Source organism: Pelophylax lessonae, assembly GCF_965119305.1.
Source record: "Pelophylax lessonae genome assembly, chromosome: 4".
Lineage (NCBI taxonomy): Eukaryota > Metazoa > Chordata > Amphibia > Anura > Ranidae > Pelophylax > Pelophylax lessonae.
Genome location: NC_138771.1, coordinates 130,427,441 through 130,447,383, shown reverse-complemented (window position 1 = coordinate 130,447,383; position 19,943 = coordinate 130,427,441). Strand labels below are relative to the sequence as shown.

The 19,943-nt window shown below is 42.5% G+C and overlaps 1 protein-coding gene across 2 annotated transcripts; it reads right to left on the bottom strand.

Moving 5' to 3' along the window:
• Nucleotides 1-706: 706 nt before the first annotated feature.
• Nucleotides 707-18,697, bottom strand: UBL7 (ubiquitin like 7). Of its 2 annotated transcripts, none has more exons than XM_082254210.1 (11): nt 18,590-18,697; nt 13,957-14,157; nt 13,181-13,300; nt 12,991-13,073; nt 8,584-8,668; nt 8,279-8,336; nt 3,279-3,409; nt 3,054-3,103; nt 2,787-2,954; nt 2,483-2,605; nt 707-1,000 (listed from the first exon to the last, which is right to left on the bottom strand). In XM_082254210.1, exons 2-11 carry the CDS (start codon nt 14,135-14,137, stop codon nt 863-865), a joined length of 1,137 nt encoding a protein of 378 aa, XP_082110336.1. In that variant the 5' UTR covers nt 14,138-14,157; nt 18,590-18,697; the 3' UTR covers nt 707-862. The 2 variants fall into 2 exon arrangements, with proteins under 2 accessions (XP_082110336.1, XP_082110335.1); XM_082254209.1 differs by having other exon boundaries at nt 13,957-14,161; nt 18,590-18,686.
• Nucleotides 18,698-19,943: the final 1,246 nt, after the last annotated feature.

Here is a 19,943-nt window from a genome sequence, read left to right as displayed (position 1 = left end):
GTCCAGTGCACAAGGGCACTAACAGGTTGGCCCTGATTCTTTACAATAAGATCAAGGATTAGCCGATTTAAGAATGCAGGGGATTAGCCCATCAGGAAAGCTGCAAATTGAAGAAACTTGCTAGATGAAAGAGAATCTTGATAAAAGAGAGAAAGTCTCCATCTCCTAAGGATACTAGCAAAAAAACTGAGGCTTGCTGGTAGTTAGTGGAATTATGCAGGGCTGTCCTAGCAAATTTGGCAGTGTCCAATCTCCTGAAGCTGGCAGCATAACCCTAGGTTTCCTAAATAAGTTCCTCTGTTCTGTAATGCACTATAAAGAAAATTTGTTTTCAATGTATGAGTCATGGCTTCTTTTTGGAGATGAAGAATCCCAGTGTCCCAAGGACTTGGTTTTTCTTATTGGTCCAGTAAATCATAAACTGGCACAATACTTTTTAGTGGATGAAGTGAAGATTCACATCCGTAGGGAACAAAATGATGCCAAGTTTCATTTTTTTTTGTATAAATTGTGCTGTCTGCCATTATACCTGCCATACAATGGGACGCCACAGAGACATGCTACGTGTTTGAATTCTTCTGCAACTCGAGTTCTAGTTTTTTTTTAACAAAGAAGTGGGTTGTTGCTTCTCTAAATCTGCAGTCGCATTTTATGTGTATAGTTTACATACGAACATTGCTTTCATAACATTGCATGCATGCAAAAATTTACTATTACAGCATAACACTTTATTTAACACTCAAGTTATATAATAAATACATCAAGTCCATATTTACAACCCTTTATCCCCACAACAGAATAGGATTCAGTGGAGCTTTAAGAAAAGAACGATTTCCATTAGCTTTACTCAAAACAGGTCTCACTACAATGCACCCCCAGCAAAGATAAGTTCCAGGGCAGCCTGGATATCTCCTCCAGTAGCCTGTAAAGCCCGCAGACTAAGCTCCTCATCCCGGATACCCATATCCCATAGCTGTTGGAGCTGAGGTTGCCATTGGCTCTGAAAGAGAGAATAAAATCACACTGCATAAGCAAAAGAATGATAAAGCCTCTACATCTATTTCATTTCACCTGCATCTCCTCCTAGTCTGTAAGGTGCAGCAGCCCCTCCCCCTTCCTCCCAAACTACTGACTGCAGCTCAGAGACCCAACAAACATTGTAGGCCAATAAAGGCTAGTACACAGGGGCCGAATGTCGGACGGCACCAGACTGTTCAATAGAAACTGGCTGACCAATGGCTGAGAGAGCTGACCGGAGTGTTCTGGCGGGGGGGCTTCCCCATGGCAGAACAAAATAGCTTAGCAGGGGGAGATCACTGTACTAATATTGGATTGTTAGTAAGTGGTTCCGACCTGAACAGTCACTTAGTAGTGTGTACGAGGCTTTAAATTTTAAAATTGACTTTCAATTTTTTCTTGGTTTGTTTTTTCAACGAAAGCAGGGTTACAGAGAACAGACTGTAGTACGTGTCATTGCACTGTTCAATCAGAAATTTACTTAGTAAACAGTTTTACATAGAAGGTATTTGCAACCATATAAAATCATGTTGTACAGTAAAGTAAGATTTTTTTTTTAAATGTGTTTCATTGCAGCCTAGGACAGGAATTTACCATTTGCCAGGAAAAAAAGCACTCCCGAGAGGCAAAAACTTCAGTGGATTACGGATGCATACAATTACAAACATTACAAATACCCAAACACAAACTCATGAAGCATACAAGCGCTAGGTCGATGGGCATTATTTATGGTTATGTTTGCCTCATTTTTAAAAAGGTTTACAAGGAGAAAAGGAGAAAAAAAATGCATTCACCCCCCATAAATGAGGGCTGTTGTGCTATAGGAATGATGCGGTTGTGTTTTTTCCTTAAAGTCCAAGTTCACATTTCTGGACATGTTACACCAGTATTTAGAGTGTAACATGTTCAGCATGCATGTTCTCCCCGTCCCCGCTGTCACAACTTGAAAACAGCACGGCTGTGCAGGGCTCAGTCCTCATGGCTGCATCATTCATTCAAAGTTTCCTACAAGTACGATCATCCACTGCAGCGGACAGCTTGTAGATCTCAATTTAGTGCAAGGGAGCTGGTGAGCGCTCTCGCAATGCATTGATTTTTCTGCTCTCAAGTAACTGCCTGACCGTATTCGAGGTACAGGCAGATAGCTATCCATTGAGTCTGCAGGAGCCTGGCATTGCTCTTGCGATCTGCTGATCGCGGGTGCAATGCTCTGCATGCTCCTTAGGAAATAAAATAATAAATGCACATTTTTTTACCTGCAAAACATATGCATTTATTATTTTTTCCAAAAGGTTAACTTATCCTTTTACTTAAATAAGACAAGATTTTTTTATGAAGAATTTTAGTAATGCACTCATCAGGTGTACCTTGGACTCCTATAGGTCACCCAACAAGTAAAGTATATAATAGTGGATATATATTGGTCTTTCCATTCAAAGTGTAAGCACTCTGTCACTCAACTTACCTGCTGGGATGTCTGGCTAGAGGCTTGCAGAGCATGCTGGAGTGCTTGGCTGAACAAGTCATTTGTAATGGGTGTTCCTGACTGCACACTTGAGGACATTGGAGATGTCCCTGAAGAGTGACCCTATGAAATAAACAAACATTTCCCGGTGTGTAATCTTCTTTGCATCAAAATTTTAAAAAGTTTGGCATACAGTATTTCAAATGGCAATACAAAGCATTACAGTCTAAGACACATGTTTTATAAAAAATTGTATGCTCAAACCTAGTAATAAAGAAATGTGTAATTATGACAATATGCTAACCTGTGTTCCTGGGGTGGGTGTGTGGGAACTGCTTTCTGGGGTACTTGCAAGGGCCAATGCTGTTGCCAGTTCACTTTGAGTAATGGGCCGGGGTCCTGAAGCTCCTGTGTACCCAAGTGAAGCAGGACGGGGACCAGCAGTAGTACTAGATGATCCAGAGCGAGAGGCCTGATGGAAAGATGTGTAAAATATACACATTTATATAGAACTCTCACTGTAGATGGCTCCTTCCAATTCCATAGCTTTGGCAACCAGTTATCCTCTTACCTGTGGAAATTCATCTTCTTCATCTGACAGACCATCAAACAAGAACCCACCTAACAGAATAAGGAAACATGATAACAGCAAACATGAGCAACTCTATGTCACAAATCACAGGGATTGTATGATACAAGAAAGTCTAAACAGTCCACAGCAAGGAGAAGAGGGAAAGAAGACACAAATGCACTGAAACACATTTACAAAGCCTTGGGCTTTTCTGGCAGTTCATACCTGGCATGTGTAAGGTTGCCGGAGGCACAGTGTGGGCAGATCCATCTGGCGTAGGTAGAGATGAAGCTCCACTTACTGAATGCAGAATTAGTATTATGGCATTTACTAGTGCAGGGTGTGAGGCCACCAATCTAAGAAAAATATTTCAAATGACATTAAAATATTTGGGATTGTTTTAAATTGGTCTGGGGACACAAAAAAAAATCACTTTACCCACATTAAACCTTATTTTGTATTCTGTGCCTCTGCTTTTTATTTGACATTAAAAGATCCAGAAATATCTGGTTATCTTACCAGTCTTCCCTCTGATAAAGCTTCCTGCATTCTCTGAAAGCTATCCACTTGTTTAGGCATATATTAACTTGGCAAACACGTGTAGCTCAGCTCGAAAAGGGTAAAAGAGGAGACTGCCATGCAAAAACACAGCAAACCTTCAGTTTACTTGTCAGCTTGTAATTACAGGTTGACATATTCATAGCTCTGCCCTTCCAACAGTGGGTTACAGCCACTCTCGTGCAGAGAATTGCTATACAGTATATCAGTTAATTCACCTTGGGCAGCAGAGAGAAGCAAAAGATTTTTTTCCACATGTACATGTACTTGATTTTGTGCACAAGATCTGGGGCGCGCGCCCCACTCCCGCTGTGATGGACACAGCGGGAGCCAATCAGCGGGTCCGGGGGGGGCCACGATGTCCTCCGGAACCCCGCCTATCGTTTTAAGGAGAGGCAGAATGGTAGTCTGCCTATGTAAGCAAGGCAGACAGCTGTTCTGTTACAGAGGAAAATGGAGATCTTGTTTTTCTGCTGAGCAGAAACATGGATCTCTGTTTTCCTCTAGTCTAGTGCCTCCATTCCCCCCACAGTTAGAAAGCACTCCCTACGAGCATACTTAAACCTTTGATCGCCCCTGATGTTAACCCCTTCCATGCTAGTATCATTTATACAGGGACAGTGCATTTTTTTTTTTTTAGCAATGATCGCTGTATTGGTGTCATTGGTCCCCAAAAAGTGTCACTTTGTGTCATATTTGTCTGCCGCAATGTCACAGTCCTACTAAAAATCGCTGATCGCCACCATTAACAGTAAAAAAAAAAAAAAAAAGTCCATAAATCTATCCCATAGTTTGTAGATGTGATAACTTTTGTGCAAACCAATGAATATACGCCTATTGGGATTTTGTTTACCAAAAACATGTAGCAGAATATATATTGGCCTAAATTGATAAAGAAATTCGATTTTTGTTTTTCTTATTGGTCCAGTAAATCAGGGGAAATGTAGTTCCAAAACATCTGGGGTGCCAAGGTTCGCCATCACTGCTAAAGAGGGATATGCTTTGTTTTTAATTTCAGAGGCTTTAAAATGTAGTTTGTCTAACTTTTGTGGAGCCAAGAAAATCCTCTTCACCGCCAAGTTCAACCTCAGCCAAAAAAAAAAAAAAATAATACTAATTTTATCTCTGGACAAAGTGGGAAGAGGACAGAATCTGTCTGGTTTCTATTTGCAGTCGGTGTTCCTTTTGAGAAAATTTCCCCTAACTTTCTGTCAGAAGGAAGTAAGGTGAGACCTTCTCAATGTGGTAGCAGACAGCAATAAAAACTTGACAGAAATATTTACTCTACCCAACTGAAAAAAAATGACTTGACTTAAATTAAAGGAACACTTTTTAATCAGAGTATAGCATCAATTAAACTCCTGGGATATTGATCTGATCAGTAAGTAGCAGAGGGGGTTGTAAATCAGTTTCAGCTGCATTGGTGTTAACGAAATGAACAACAAGTGCTCCAGATGGGAAACAATGAGAAGACCTCCAAAACAGGAATGGTTTTACAAATGGTGGGAAAATTCGTCATCAGGTATGGCAAGTGACGACAGCGACAATTCTGATGTCTCTTTCTGGCACATCGCTCTGTTGGAAATTCTGAAGAATCATTTGATATACTTCCCAAATTCCACAAGCTATGTGCCAGAAAGAGACATCAGAATCGTCAAGGTCATCACTTTCCGCACCCGATGACGAATTTTCCCACGAATCGCTATTGCTCAGTTCTTCAAGTAACTCAGTTTCGCTATCGCTGTTTTCCAGTTTGTCTAAAAGCGATTTTGCGAAAAAAAAACGCTTTTTGGGCGCCATGGTCGTTCTCTATTTTCCAGGCACAGAACTGGAAAAGCACAGGCAGAGCACTGAAAAAGTCACCAGGTGCAATCCTGTGGTGAAATGGCATGATATAGTGTAATCCGTTAGGATCACAGCTTTGTATCATGTCATTTGTGTATTTATACTTTTAAATTTGCCGCCGGTTCCACCCCCCGCATGGCAACGCTCACAGGGAGGCAAGTGCCGGCAATCGGCCGTGCACAGAGCGCGGAGAGACTGTGAGGAGGACAGGGAGGACGGCGGGGGATCCCAGGGAAGGTGAGTAACGTTCTGGGGTAATCCCGAGTGGGTTACCGCTTTTGGTACTGAAAGTTCCGCCCCCCCCTCTCCAAAAATTAAAAGTCAGCAGCTACACATACTGTAATTGGCCTGTAAGCACAGGGAGGAGTAGGGGGCCGAAACCTCTGATGTACCTCGCTGCTGCAAGGTCCGACGTAAGTGGGGACAGGGTACATGTCAAAAACAGGTACCCGCTCCCCCCTGAAAGGTGCCAAATGTGGCACCAGAGTGGGGGAGGAGAAAAACACTGAGTGGAACTCCACTTTAATCCATCAGCAGGACCAGTATCTGCTCCTTTGTGTGAGGTTGAAGAGGATGAGCATTGCCAGAGCCCTACAAAATGACCTACAGTAGGCCACTGGTGTGAATTTTTCTGACCAATCAGAAAGACTTCTTGAGGGTGGACTAAGGGCCCGACGTTCTCTAGTGGGCTCTGTGTTCACTGCCCGGCACCGTGGAGTTCAATTGGCATTTGCCATTGAACACCAGAATTGGCAGGTCCGCCGCTGGCACCCTGTGCTTTTTACAGCTGAGAGCAGGTTCACCCTGAGCACGTTACAGATGTAAAAAAAACGTTATGCTGGCTGTAACATTGTTCAGCATGACCAGTTTGGTGATGGGTCAGTGATGGTCTGGGGAGGCATCTCCATGGAGGAATGCACAGACCTCTACAGGCTAGACAATGGCACCCTGACTGCCATTAGGTATGAGATAAAATCCTTGAACCCATTGTTAGACCCTACACTGGTGCAGTGGGTCCTGGATTCCCCCTTGTGCGCTACAATGCCTGGCCTCATGTGGCAGGAGGATGCAGCCCGTTACTGGAGGATGAAGGAATTAATACCACTGAATGGGCCCCACACTTACCTGACCTAAATCCAATAGAACACCTCTGGGACATTATGTTTTGGACCATCTGAGGCTGCCAGGTTGCACCTCAGTCTGTTCAGGAGCTTAGTGATGCCTTGGTTCAGATCTGGGAGTAAATACCCCAGGACACCATCTGTCATCTCATTAGGAGCATGCCCCGACGTTGTCAGGCATGCATACAAACACGTGGGGGCCATTTTGAGTTGCTGCATTAAAATTTCAGCAAAATGGATTAGCCTGCTGCATAATTTTTTCACTTTGATTTTTGGGGTGTCTTTGAATTCAGCCCTCTGTAGGTTGATAATTTTCATTTCCATCAAACGACGTGGCATCCTTTCAATCCTAACACCTTAGCCAGTCTAGATCAGTATAGATATCCAGTAGGATATTTTTCCCCATTGAGATCTCATGTGTTTTCAAAGTGTTCCTTTAATTTTTTTGAGCAGTGTATTTTGGTAGCATGCAAGATCCTAATAAAATAAATGTTTGTCTTCGCCCAGTCCATAGCAGTATAGCTATCCAGAAGGATATTTTTCCCATTGAGATCTGATGTGTTTTCAAAGTTTTTTGAGCAGTGTGTGTATATATATATATATATATATATATATATATATATATTGTTTTGTAAAGAAGCCATACTTCTCTTTTAATGGGACATTGAAGGAACACACACACACACACACTCACACACACTCACCTCACACACACCAGGCTGACAACATTTCTTAATTGCAATTAGTTTTGTCGGCGTGCAAGAGAAAGCACTGTTAGGGTCCTTTCACACGGGCGGTCCATATGTCCGTTTTTCATCCCATTTTTTTGCGGATGAAAAACGGACATAATGCATGTCAGTGGGATTTGCGGATGTCAGAGGATGGTCATACGCTGGCATCCGATTTGTGTCCTTTCCGATCAGTTCTGTTTTTTTCAAACGGAAGAGAACCCTATTTTTCTTCCGTTTAAAAAAACGGAATGCACACAAAAACGGATGTCAGCGGTGTCATCCGTTGACATCTGCAATCCCATAGACATACATTATCTCCGTTTATCATCGGCAAACGGATGGGATGATAAACGGAAATGCGGACCGGATGACACAAGTGTCATCCGTGTCCGTAAAATAAAAAAAGTGTGAAAGGACCCTTAGACCCCATTCACACTAGCGCGACTTGGTCGCCTGACAAGTCGCGGTGGGTCGCTCGCCATTGATTAGCACAGGACCCGTTGTAATAGGAGCAACACAAGTCGCTCCGACTTAGAAAAAGGGTCCTGTACTACTTTAGGGCGACCTGGAGGCGACTTGCATTGACTTCAATGATATGAAGTCCGTGCAAGTCGCGCCGAGGTCGCGGTGCACAGAGTGCACCGCGACTTCACAGGTCGCCCCATCAAGTCCAGTCGCCCCTGTCTGAACGGGGTCTTACTGGCAGATTCAACTTGTTTATTTGTTTAACAAAATTGTTAAAAGTGACACATTCCTATTTGTTACTATACAGGTAACAAGAAAAAAAAAAAAATAAATACACACACACTTCATTACTTGCCTTCTACTTTCTTTATCTCAGCTCATTTACTATACATTGATATCTTCTTTTTATCAATGTTTACTTCTTAGTAAACAAGTAGTAAATTTTGTAAATACAAATAACCCACTCCACACACAAAAAAAAAAAATCCTGGAAATGTATACTTACGTGTCCAACATGCTGGGGTCAGTAAACACTGTGAACAAATCTTTATCCTGCAGAACCCCTGTAAATTGAGAAAAGATTTCTCATTGTATGACACTAAAGGGAGAACACTCAGACAATTTACCCTGGTCTGTCTTCGGTTTATTCCCCGGTAGAATAAGCACACACAGCTCCATGGCAAAAGTGACCTCTAGTGGCTGATTTTTAAATTATATCATTTTAACTGTGACATCATCATGTGACTAATTCCCTGGATAAAGGTCTTCCTCTATCATTTAGTTCATTTTTTAATTAACTTCAAGACTTACCCATAGCTACAGGATCAGAGCTCAGGCCAGGTGTAGCCACAACTATCTGCTCCAAAGACTCACGGCTCCCAAGTAACTTAAAAACCTGCACAAGAAAACAACACAGTTCAATGGAGGCAGATGAATGAAAATAATGAAATGACACAAAGCCAAGTTTTGTGTTCTGCATTAAAAGCCTAAAAGAAGCATGGATGTGACACAGAACCAGTAATAATACTTTACCTGTGCTCATTGTAAACTTTAACCAAGAACCATCCATTTTATTGTCTTACCTGTAGTCTTTCTGAGTCTGCTATTTAGCAATCCCCATGTCCTGCCCTGATGCTAGAAAGCAAAAAACATTGCTTTTCACTTCTGTAATGATGGGAATGAACTTCCAATCTTTTTCATGTCCGACCTACAACAAGGCAGGACATAGTGGTTGCTAACTGGATGTTTTTCAGCCAGGCTTCTGGGGCTGCCCAAATGGCCTACAGTAAGGACAATACAATTATTGAACATTTTACAGAACTAGACAGACAGTTTAAGTGCATAAGCGATTTCTGGAAAAAGTGAACTTTAGGCTTTAATCTAAAACTACGACTAGGTTGCTTTCCACTCTGCATGTCTTGAAATCTACAAATAATTTATGTACACTCACCGGCCACTTTATAAAAGGTACACCTTGTTCGTTTCGTACCGGGTTGGACCCCCTTTTGCCTTCAGAACTACAGTAAAACCTTTGGTTGAGAGCGTTTTGTAAGACAGACAACATTTTTTAATACATTTTGACTTGATAAATGAGCGATGTCTTGATATAGGAGGAGCGTCACGTCACAACGGAGTATAAAAGAGAAGAGAGGCGCCTCTAAATCTAGCAATATGGTTACATTTATTGAAGGTACAACATTTAGCAAATCACATAGTTGATGTTTAAAACAGGCACATCCAAGTATGCAGGCATCTTGGGTAAAGCTGTCCACATAGATCATCCTCCGCACCGCCATTGACGTCTTCCCTTTCACACTGCGCTTCAAGCCATGCTTTCAGATCGCTCTACTGCAGGGTAGTCCTCCTGGTCACGACTGCAGACTGACAGTGGTGAGGAGGATGGTCTATGTGGACAGATTTACCCCGGATGCCTGTATTCTTAGATGTGTCTCTTTTAATCATCAACCATGTGAGTTTCTAAATGTTGCATCTTCATTAAATGTAACCATATTGCTACACTTAGAGGCGCCTCTCTCATTTTATACTCTGTAGCTCCTACTGGATTTTGCTTCTAATCCCTTTTGTGAATGAATATTTTATGGTTACACAACCCATCACATTGCTATAATCTTTTTATATGGACTATAAACTGAAGGAATTATAAATAAATGGTTGTGAACAAATCATTTGAGTTTCCATTATTTCTTATGGGGAAATTTGCTTTGATATACGAGTGCTTTGGATTACAAGCCTGTTTCTGGAACAAATTATGCTCGCAATCTAAGGTTTTACTGTACCTTAATTCTTTGTGGCATAAATTCAATAAGGTGTTGAAAACATTCTTCAGAGATTTTGGTTCATATTGACATGATAGCATCACGCAGTTTTGGTAAGTCTAAAGGAAAAAGTCTTCAGAAAATCTTATAGTGTGTATGTCCCATAACTGTGGTAAATTCAGTTGATTGGACATGGTTTTGAAAGGCACCCCCCTGTCTATATTAGGTCCCACAGTTATCAGTGCATATCAGAGTACAAACCAAGCCATGAAGTACAAGGATTTTCTGTAAATCTCCAAGACGGGATTATATTGAGGCACAGATCTGCGGAAGGGTACAAAAAATGTCTGCAGCATTGAAGGTCCCAATGAGCACAGTGGGCTCCATCATCCGTAAATGGAAGATGTTTGGAACTACAAGGACTCCAAGAGCGTGCAGCTCGGCCAAACTGAGCGATCAAGGGAAAGGGGCCTTAGTCTGGGAGGTGACCAAGAATCCAATAGTCACTCTGACAGAGCTCCAGTGTTTCTCTGTGGAGAGAGGAGAACCTTACAGAAGGACAACCATCTCTGCAGCACTACACCAATTAGGCCTGTATGGTAGAGTAGCCAGATGGAAGCCACACCTCAGTAAAAAGGCACATGAAAGCTTATCTGGCATTTGCCAAAAGGCACCTGAAGGACTCTCAGACCATGAGAAACAAAATTCTCTGGTCTGATGAAACAAAGATTGAACTCTTTGGACTGAATGGCAAGCGTCATGTCTGCAGGAAATCAGGCACCGCTCATCTCCTGGCCAATACCATCCTTACAGTTAAGCATGGCGGTGGCAGCATCAAGCTGTTGGGATGTTTTTCAGCAGCAGGAACTGGAAGACTATTTAGGAATGAGGGAAAGATTAATGCAGCAATGTAGAGAGACATAGCGCTCTGGACCTGACTAGGGCGAAGGTTCATCTTCCAACAGGTCAATGACCCTAAGCACACAGCCAAGATAACAAAGGAGTGGCTACAGGACAACTTTGTGAATGTCCTTGAGTGGCCCAGCCAGAGCCCAGACTTGAACCCGATTGAACATCTCTGGAGAGATCTGTAAATGGCTGTGCACCGACGATCTCCATCCAACCTGATGGAGCTTGAGAGGTCCTTCAAAAAAGAATGGGAGAAACTGCCCAAAAATAGGTGTGCCAAGCTTGTAGCATCATTCTCCAAAATACTTGAGGCTATAATTGGTGCCAAAGATGCTTCAACTAAGTATTGCGCAAACACTGTGAATAGTTATGTACATGTGAGTTTTTTTTTGTTTTTAATTTTTAATAAATTTGCAAAGATTTCAAACAAGCTTCTTTCACGTTCTCATTATTGTTTGTAGAATTTTGAGGAAAATAATGAATTTAATCAATTTTGGAATAAAGCTGTAACATAACAAAATGTAGAAAAAGTGAAGCGCTATGAATAGTTTCTGGAAGCACTGTCTGCAGAAACTTGCATTTCCACAAAAAGCAGTAGCTAAATAAACTGCCTTTTTAAAATGTATACACAGGTGCATCTCATAAAATTAGAATATCATCAAAAAGTTTATTTATTTCAATAATTCAATTCAAAAAGTTAAACTCATATATTTTATATAGATGTGTCACAGAGTGATATAATTCAAACATTTCATTCTTTTAATTTTGATGATTATGGCTTACAGCTAGTGAAAACCCAAAATTCAGTATCTCAGAAAATTAGGATATTAAATAAGACCAATAAAAAAAAAAAAGGATTTTTAATACAGAAATGTTGGCTTACTGAAAAGTATGTCCATGTACAGTATAGTATGCACTCAATACTTAGTCAGGGCTATTTTAGCATGAATTACTGCATCAATGCGGTGCGATATAGAGAATTAAATCAGCATCTCCATAAAGCTGGTCAGCAGAGGGAAGCATGAAGTGCTCCAGAAGTTCCTGGTAGAAGGCTGGGTTGACTTTGGACTTGAAAAAACACAGTGGACCAACACCAGCAGATGACATGGCTCCCTAAATCATCACTGACTGTGGAAACTTCACACTGGACCTCATGTAACTTGGATTCTGTGCCTCTCCACTCTTTCTCCAGACTCTGGGACCTTAATTCCCAAATGAAATGCAAAATTTTCCACAGTCAGTGATGATTTAGGAGCCATGTCATCTGCTGGTATTGGTCCACTGTGTTTTAACAAGTCCATAGTCAGCGCAGCCCTTTACTATGAAATTCTAGAGCACTTCATGCTTCCCTCTGCTGACCAGCTTTATGGAGATGCTGATTTCATTTTCCAGCAGGACTTGGCACCTGCTCAAACTGCCAAAAGTACGAATACCTGGTTTAATGATCATGGTATCACTGTGCTTGATTGGCTAGTAAACTCGCCTGACCTAAACCCCATAAAGAATCTGTGTCCAGAGGAAGATGAAAGACACCAGACCCAACAATGGAGACGAGCTGAAGGCCGCTATCAAAGCAACCTGGTCCATAACACCTCAGCAGTGCCACAGGCTGATCGCCTCCATGCCACGTCGCATTGATGAAGTAATTAATGCAAAAGGAGCCCCTCGACCAAGTATTGAGTGCATACTATACTGTACATGGACATACTTTTCACTAAGCCAACATTTTTGCATTAAAAATCTTTTTTTTTTTTATTGGCCTTATATAATATACTAGTTTTCTGAGATACTGAATCGTGGGTTGTCACTAGCTGTAAGCCAGAATCATCAAAAATAAAAGAAAGGAATTCTTGAAATATATCAGTCTGTGTGTAATTCATCTATATAAAATATATGAGATTCACTTTTTGAATTAAATTACTGAAATAAATTAACTTTTTGATTATATTCTAATTTTATGAGATGCACCAGTTTACCCAGGAGAGAGCACCTAGGCCATAGTACAGAAACCTGAGCTGTAGCCAGTACTCACAGCATCACGGTAGGTAGAGCTGGTATGTAAAGCTGTGTGCAGAGCCCGGAACTCACGGCTAGCAGCTATCTTATCTACTGGCTCTGCAGGAAGAAAAGGGAGAAATACAACAGGTTGATGAGTGTATAATTTAATGTGGAAAAACTAAACCAAAGCAACATACAGTATTCAATCTAACAAAGATACCCACCAGGCCGAGGAGCTGGTTCAGGCCATGCTCTACGCAGAATGTGGACAGTGCTTCCTGACTGGACACCATAAAACTCCAAGGTCTGATCATCTCTAAGACGCCTCCCACAATGGACCAGATCTGGATAGAAACAGGCAGCATACCAATGATTAGGTTTTTTCAATTCAAAGACAAAAATAAGATGCATTGGTAAAAGTGGAAGAAAAGCATAACTATTCTTAAACTGTTCCAAAAAAAACAGAACAAAAAAAGTTATGTATATTTAAAGCGGAACTTCACCCTAAACAGGAAGTTTAATATTGGAGGTTTATTTTATTTATTTTGTGTACATGCACAAAGAGGCATTTAGAGGAGTTTAGAGGCTTGATGCGCCTAAAACGCATGTAAACACGCCTAAGTGCTAGGCACGTTTAGTGCTTGAGCGTTAATTCATTTCAATGTCTAGAATAAATTATTATTCTGGCCAATGAAAGGAAAACCTAAGCGCCTGACACGTCTAAACCCCTTACACAGGTTTTCAAGCATCAAGCGTTTTTTTCTGCAAAAACTCTGCTGCCAGGGGGAAAGGAGTATAGGAGAGTTAGCATACCTAAAGATTGATACTTATAATTATAGAAAATAGTGTGAAACACATCCAGTATTTAATATGTATGTATTTGAACAAAAAGACATAAAAAATTATGTAGAACATCACAGGTATAAAAAATAAATAATCACAAAATACTTTCTTTAAGGAATACGAAGTGTGTACGCTAAAAATGATGTATATTCCTCACCAATCAGCTCTGGATCAGGAAGTGACTCTGGTAGGGTGGCGGTGATCAGCTGTTTCACAAATGACACTCGATGGCCACATGTAGCGTTCCCATTGCTCGCAGACTCGACCGGAAGGTGGACAATTGATTTTGGAGAGAGGGGCTGGTCAGCCAGCTGGACACATATATGGAGCTCCGACATTATCAATCTGTAAATGTCTTCTAGCTGTTTAGGAAAATAACACACTTTTTTTATTGTTCAGAATAAAAAAGTATACTTACATAATAAAGAGAATGTAAGCAAAGTATAAAATAAAAAAAATCAGATATTACCAGCTTAAAGCGGAATTCCGGGCACAAAAACAAAAATTTCAATAAATATACCCCCGGGACAGTCAGGGCTAGTGCATTCCACAATGGCTAGCCTCTGATCTGTCCCGGTTCGCACTTACCTGCAAGAAGAAAAATTTCTTCTCCAGCGTTGCCATCTCTGTTGTGGGCAGCTGAAGCCAGCGCGATCCTCTTCTGCGTCCTCTTCCGTGTCTTCTTCTCCCAGAATGCGCCTTCACCAGCCCCTCTCGTCACTTCCGGTGCGGCGCCGCATTCCTCCACAGCTTCTGGGCATGCCCAGAAGCTGTTTAGCAGGGAATGCGGCGTCGCACCGGAAGTGACGAGCGGGGCCGGTGCCGTCGCATTGATTCCTGGGAGCGATGACGTTCAGCTCCCAGGAATCATTGCAAACCGGAAGTGACGGCGCGGGCCGCGGCCACAGAGGGAGGAAGTGCAAAATAGGTGAGTATTTCTTTCTAGAATTGCAAGGTAAGTAAAAAAAAAAAAAAAAACCTAACTTTCCAATTCCTTTTCAGGTGAAGGAGACCAAGCGGATGGGCACAAAAACGATTAGGTCGATTTTGTGCCCGGAACTCCGCTTTAAATATGTATACTCTAAAATCCTATTTTAAACCCTGAACTTTGAAAAACCCTTACTATGCCCATTCATAAAAATGTAAAGGATGGTTGCAACACCTGTCAGTTTGTTGTTTCTTTTTGCCATCTGCGTCCTATTGAGGAATTTTCCCTTCACTTCTGGTCCCATAGCCAAAACAGGAAGTGAGAGGAAATCCCCTCAAAGTGAAGGAGTCCTGAGGTGTTACCAGGGTCACCAGAACTAGTGTCCCCAATGGAAGATTTCCCCTCTACTAGGCCTTGCTCATACGTACTCGAAATACTGATGCTTAACAAGCACACCTATAGCATTAATGCAAGTTGTTCATTGAGTTTAACGTACCTTAAAAACGCACCCCAGATGCCTAATTTTTTTCTGGCTGTTGTAAACAAGGCCCACGCTCCCCAATCGTGTGCCAGCGCACTTATGATGCATTACCATAGACTTGATGGAAGGAGTTGAGATGCTTTAAATCTTTCCAAATTCCACATGAAATTGAATTTCTGAACGCAGCAATGTGAAGCGACGCTTCATGTTTTGATAACGTGAATAGTACTGTGTGCTGTCCATATTATCAATTGCAGACTGCTTTACTAGGAATTTGAGGAGAGTAAAAAAGAGGGCCCCAAACTCCTGCTTTTAGTGTAAAAATGGCCTTACTGTTCAGATGACAGTCAAACATTTGAAATTGTATTTTACTTTCAGTGATAAAAGTAAACAGGACAAATAGAGAGGGGAAATCCATTTTTATTGCAAACAGAAGTACCAATAAAAAACTAACAGGTGTTCTAATCCTTCTAAAAGTAAAAAAGAAATGTTGCCTTTAGTCATACTTTAGTTATGCAGTGACATTACTTCAGGGGGCAGCATATAAAGAGAGCAGAATTTATACAGTGGAAGCCTAGATTCACACATATGCGGGTCTGCGTGTAAATTGCATGCGTTCCTGTACCTACAGACAAAATGCGCTGCTCTTCAGCAGACTTATGGGAATGCTATTAATTCTTAATGACAACCCTATGGATCAAAATATGCAGTGCATTTCCAAATGTCTACAAATCCCATGGTGCCACAGCACCATGTAGTGATGTAAGGTGGCCCTTCGGGTGCGTTTGTTTCCCGCAGGTAAAGAAGCCTATTCAAATAAATGGGCTGCTGTGCCTGTGCAACCCTTCAACGCACTTTTCCCAACGCACACCTTCCTGCAGAAATGGATGTGCGTAAAAGGGGGTTGGAACTGTGTCAAGTCAGAGAAAAAGAATGTCACAAGCACATCAAAAATCTCCGGAATGGGACCCTTGTGTGCTGGAGACTTTCTTTTGCTCTGTGCTGTGCGAACGCATCCACATAAAATGCAGCAATGTAAACCTAGCTCAATTCATATGAATGAAATTTATTAAAACTTGAACAGACAGAATCTGGGGGAGCTGAGCACGTCTTCAGTTTTACTTTACAGAGGAGTTCCAACCTGGGAAAAAATAAAATTAAAGAAGTTAGCAGCTACAAATACCGTAGCTGCTGACTTTTAATAAGGACACTTACCTGTCTAGGGACCCCGCAATGTTGGCACCCCAAGCCGATCTGTAAATTGACTTTGGGTGCATCTACACTAAGGGAAATAGGAAGTGAAACCTTGTGGATTCACAGCCTGTTTCCTACTGCGCATGCGTGAGTTTTCTGCCGCGCTTTCTGAATGAAGCAATGTCATCCGCACACTAAGGATTCCTCAAAAGGGCCCAAAGCTTTATTCTATGGTCACATGATAAATATATAGCAAGGTTTCGGAGCCACGCAGGGCCCCTTCATCAGGCAGGTGACCTGTCCTGACGAAGGATCCCGTGTGGCTCTGAAACGTTGCTATATATTTATGTGACCATAGAATAAAGCTTTGGACCCTTTGGAATCCTTGGTGTACTGAAGGCATTGCTTCACTTTGAGTATTCACGGTTTCCAAACTATGGTCATTACAGCACCTAGGGTTGCCACCTCATCCCTTTAACCACTTAAGCCCCGGAAGATTTTACCCCCTTCCTGACCAGGGCCTATTTTGCGATTCAGGACTGCGTGAATTTAACGGACAATTGCGCGGTCGTGCGACGCTGTACCTAAACGAATTTGACGTCCTTTTTTTCCCACAAACAGAGCTTTCTTTTGGTGGTATTTGATCACCTGTGCGATTTTTTGATCATGCGCTATAAACAAAAAAAAGAGCGTAAATTTTGCAAAAATAACAATATTTTTCACATTTTTTTTATATGAAATTCATATATTCAAAATTTTTTACCATTTTCGGCCAATTTGTTTTATGCTACATATGTTTGGTAAAAAAAAATTGCAAAAAGCGTATTTTGATTGGTTTGCACAAAAGTTATCGCGTTTACTAACAAAGGGAAAGATTTTTGTCATTTTTGTTGTTTTTTTTTTAACGCATAATAGCGGCAATCTGCGATTTTCTTTGCGGGACTGCGACATTGCGGCGGACAGATCGGACCCTTGACTGACATTTTTGACACTATTGGGGTTACCAGTGACATTACTACAGTAATCAGTGCTATACATATGTACTGTTACTGTAAAAATACACTGGCAGTGAAGGGGTTACATTTTTTTGAGAGGGAGGGGCTGTGTGTGTCCCTAGGGGCGTGATTCTAACTGTGATTGGTTGTGGCTTGAGGTGTAGGAACAGTGATCAACGGTCCTACATAGTAGAACCATATGATCACTGTTTCTACACAGGGGAGAATGACAGGCGGCTTGTTTACATCAGCCGCCTGACTTTCTCCCTCTGCACCGACGATCGGCGAGTGACCGGCGGACATCGTGTCCGCCAGTCACACGCGCGGGGGGGGGGGTGTCCGTGACCGCGCGGGAGCGCGCCTCCGGTGGCGCGCGCTCGCTCCCCAGAGCCTCACAGGCTAGTGACGTATGTATACGTCACTTTGCCTGTGAGGGGCTGACCGCCGCAGTATATGTACTTGCGGCAGTCGGCAAGTGGTTAATCCAGGACACACAGGAATTCCATAGGTTCTGAGGCTGATATAATGCACATAAGGCACTAAGTGAGTTTAATTACCACTCTACTCAGCCACAGAACCTGTGTAAGTAATATGTGTTCTGGATTAAAGGGATGAGGTGGCAACCCTAACAGCACCCAGCATCACTGAACTGCCGGGTATCTTGTATGTGTGCGTGGGGATTATTTTGTTTGGTTTTGCGCTTTCTGAATGGTCCCACTGTCTTCTGGGTCCTGTGTGTCTCCAAGAAGGCAGCGGAGGGAAGGAGGAGGGGCTGGTAATTTCAAAGATCACAATTGCAGCGATGTTATACAGATGTGGGAGTGGGATCTGGTTTTGACAGGTACTCTGCTCCCTTTTGGGTGGAGCTCCGCTTTAAGCATTGAAAATGAAAGTAAAAAGCTGATTGGTCACCAGGCACAGCTGCTCCAAGATGATGACTCTATATTGTCAGGACAAGGACTGTGGGAGTATGGAGGTATGACCACCATCTCACCTCTGGCTGGATGGAGAGATAGAACAGGAAGTATAACACAAGACAGACACTGCCCACTACCATCTATGTGATGACACAGCAGACTGCTAGAGCCGGGGATGTCCCCCGTATATACATCTCCCCCATTGTGGAGCAATGCTATGTGACAGAGCAGGGAGAGCCCAGAAAACCCAAATCCTAACCCCGGAGAGCACTCACCTCCAAGCACTTCCTTTGTTTACGCTGCACCCGGAAGTGACACAGCTAAACTACGCCTCCCATCATGCACCGGACGCGCGCAGCCTGATGATCTCACTTCCGCCCATTTTGCTAAAACAAAATGTTCCGTGAGAATTACCTACCCGTGAGAAAAACCTACCCTCGTCACTTCGGTTACATTAAAACAGCTGTGCTTCAATATGAGTCATGGTCCCGAGACTCCAGGATAATGGACGCCCAGTGTGGGCGGAGACTAGAGGAAGCAAGACCACATGCTTCTATCACATGGCTGGAAAGAACGCTGACAGGACCACAACGGAGGAGTCAGCGTATCTAGGAAATCGTTTCCTGTCCCTCCTCCGGTGTGATGTATACACCTATATAAAAAAAACGCGCCATTTATCTACCTGAAGTGTCGCTCTGCATTAAAGTGTTCACAAATGTTTCTCCAAAGTGGAGTTTTCTGTTACTGGGAGCGCTATGTTTTACAATGGAGACCTTTCTGCTGACACCTAGTGGTAGCTTACATAGTTGCATCCAAGTGAAAAAACAACTGGAGATTTTCAAAGCAGCTTAGATTATCTTTGCTGCCACCTTCTGGTAACATCGTGCAAATACGTGTACAAGAGAACCCTAACAATCAAGGACTTTAATAGCTTAAACAGTTCTGGACCGGAAGGATTTGCCCCCTTAATGACCAGGCCATTTTTTGCGATTTGGCATTGCGTCACTTTATTGCAAAAATTGCGCGGTCATGCGACACTTTACCGAAATAAAACTGATGTCCTTTTTTTCCTACAAATAGAGCTTTCTGTTGGTATTTGATCACCTGTGCGATTTTTAGTTTTTGTGCTATAAACAAAAGAAAAGTGACAATGCTGCAAAAAATAAATATTTTTCCCATTCTGCTATATAGCATTCCCAAAAATGTTTTTCCAAGAAGTCTGCTTAACAGGTTCCCGACCAGCCGCCGCAGATATGCTGCGGCAGGCTGGCTACTACAGGCAAATCGCCGCACATGTATGGCGCTCGCCTGAAGGCCGTTAGGGGGCGAATGCACGCCGCCATTTTTGCTTGTAGGATTAACACTGTAATATTCTCCTGTACCCTGCCCGCAGCACTGCATCTCCTGCACTATGCCTGCAGCCCCACATCGCCTGAACTATACCCCTTGCCCTGCATCTCCTGTACCATGTCCACAGCCCTGCATCTCCTGTACCATGTCCACAGCCCTGCATCTCCTGCACCATGTCCACAGCCCTGCATCTCCTGTACCATGTCCACAGCCCTGCATCTCCTGTACCATGTTCACAGCCCTGCATCTCCTGTACCATGTTCACAGCCCTGCATCTCC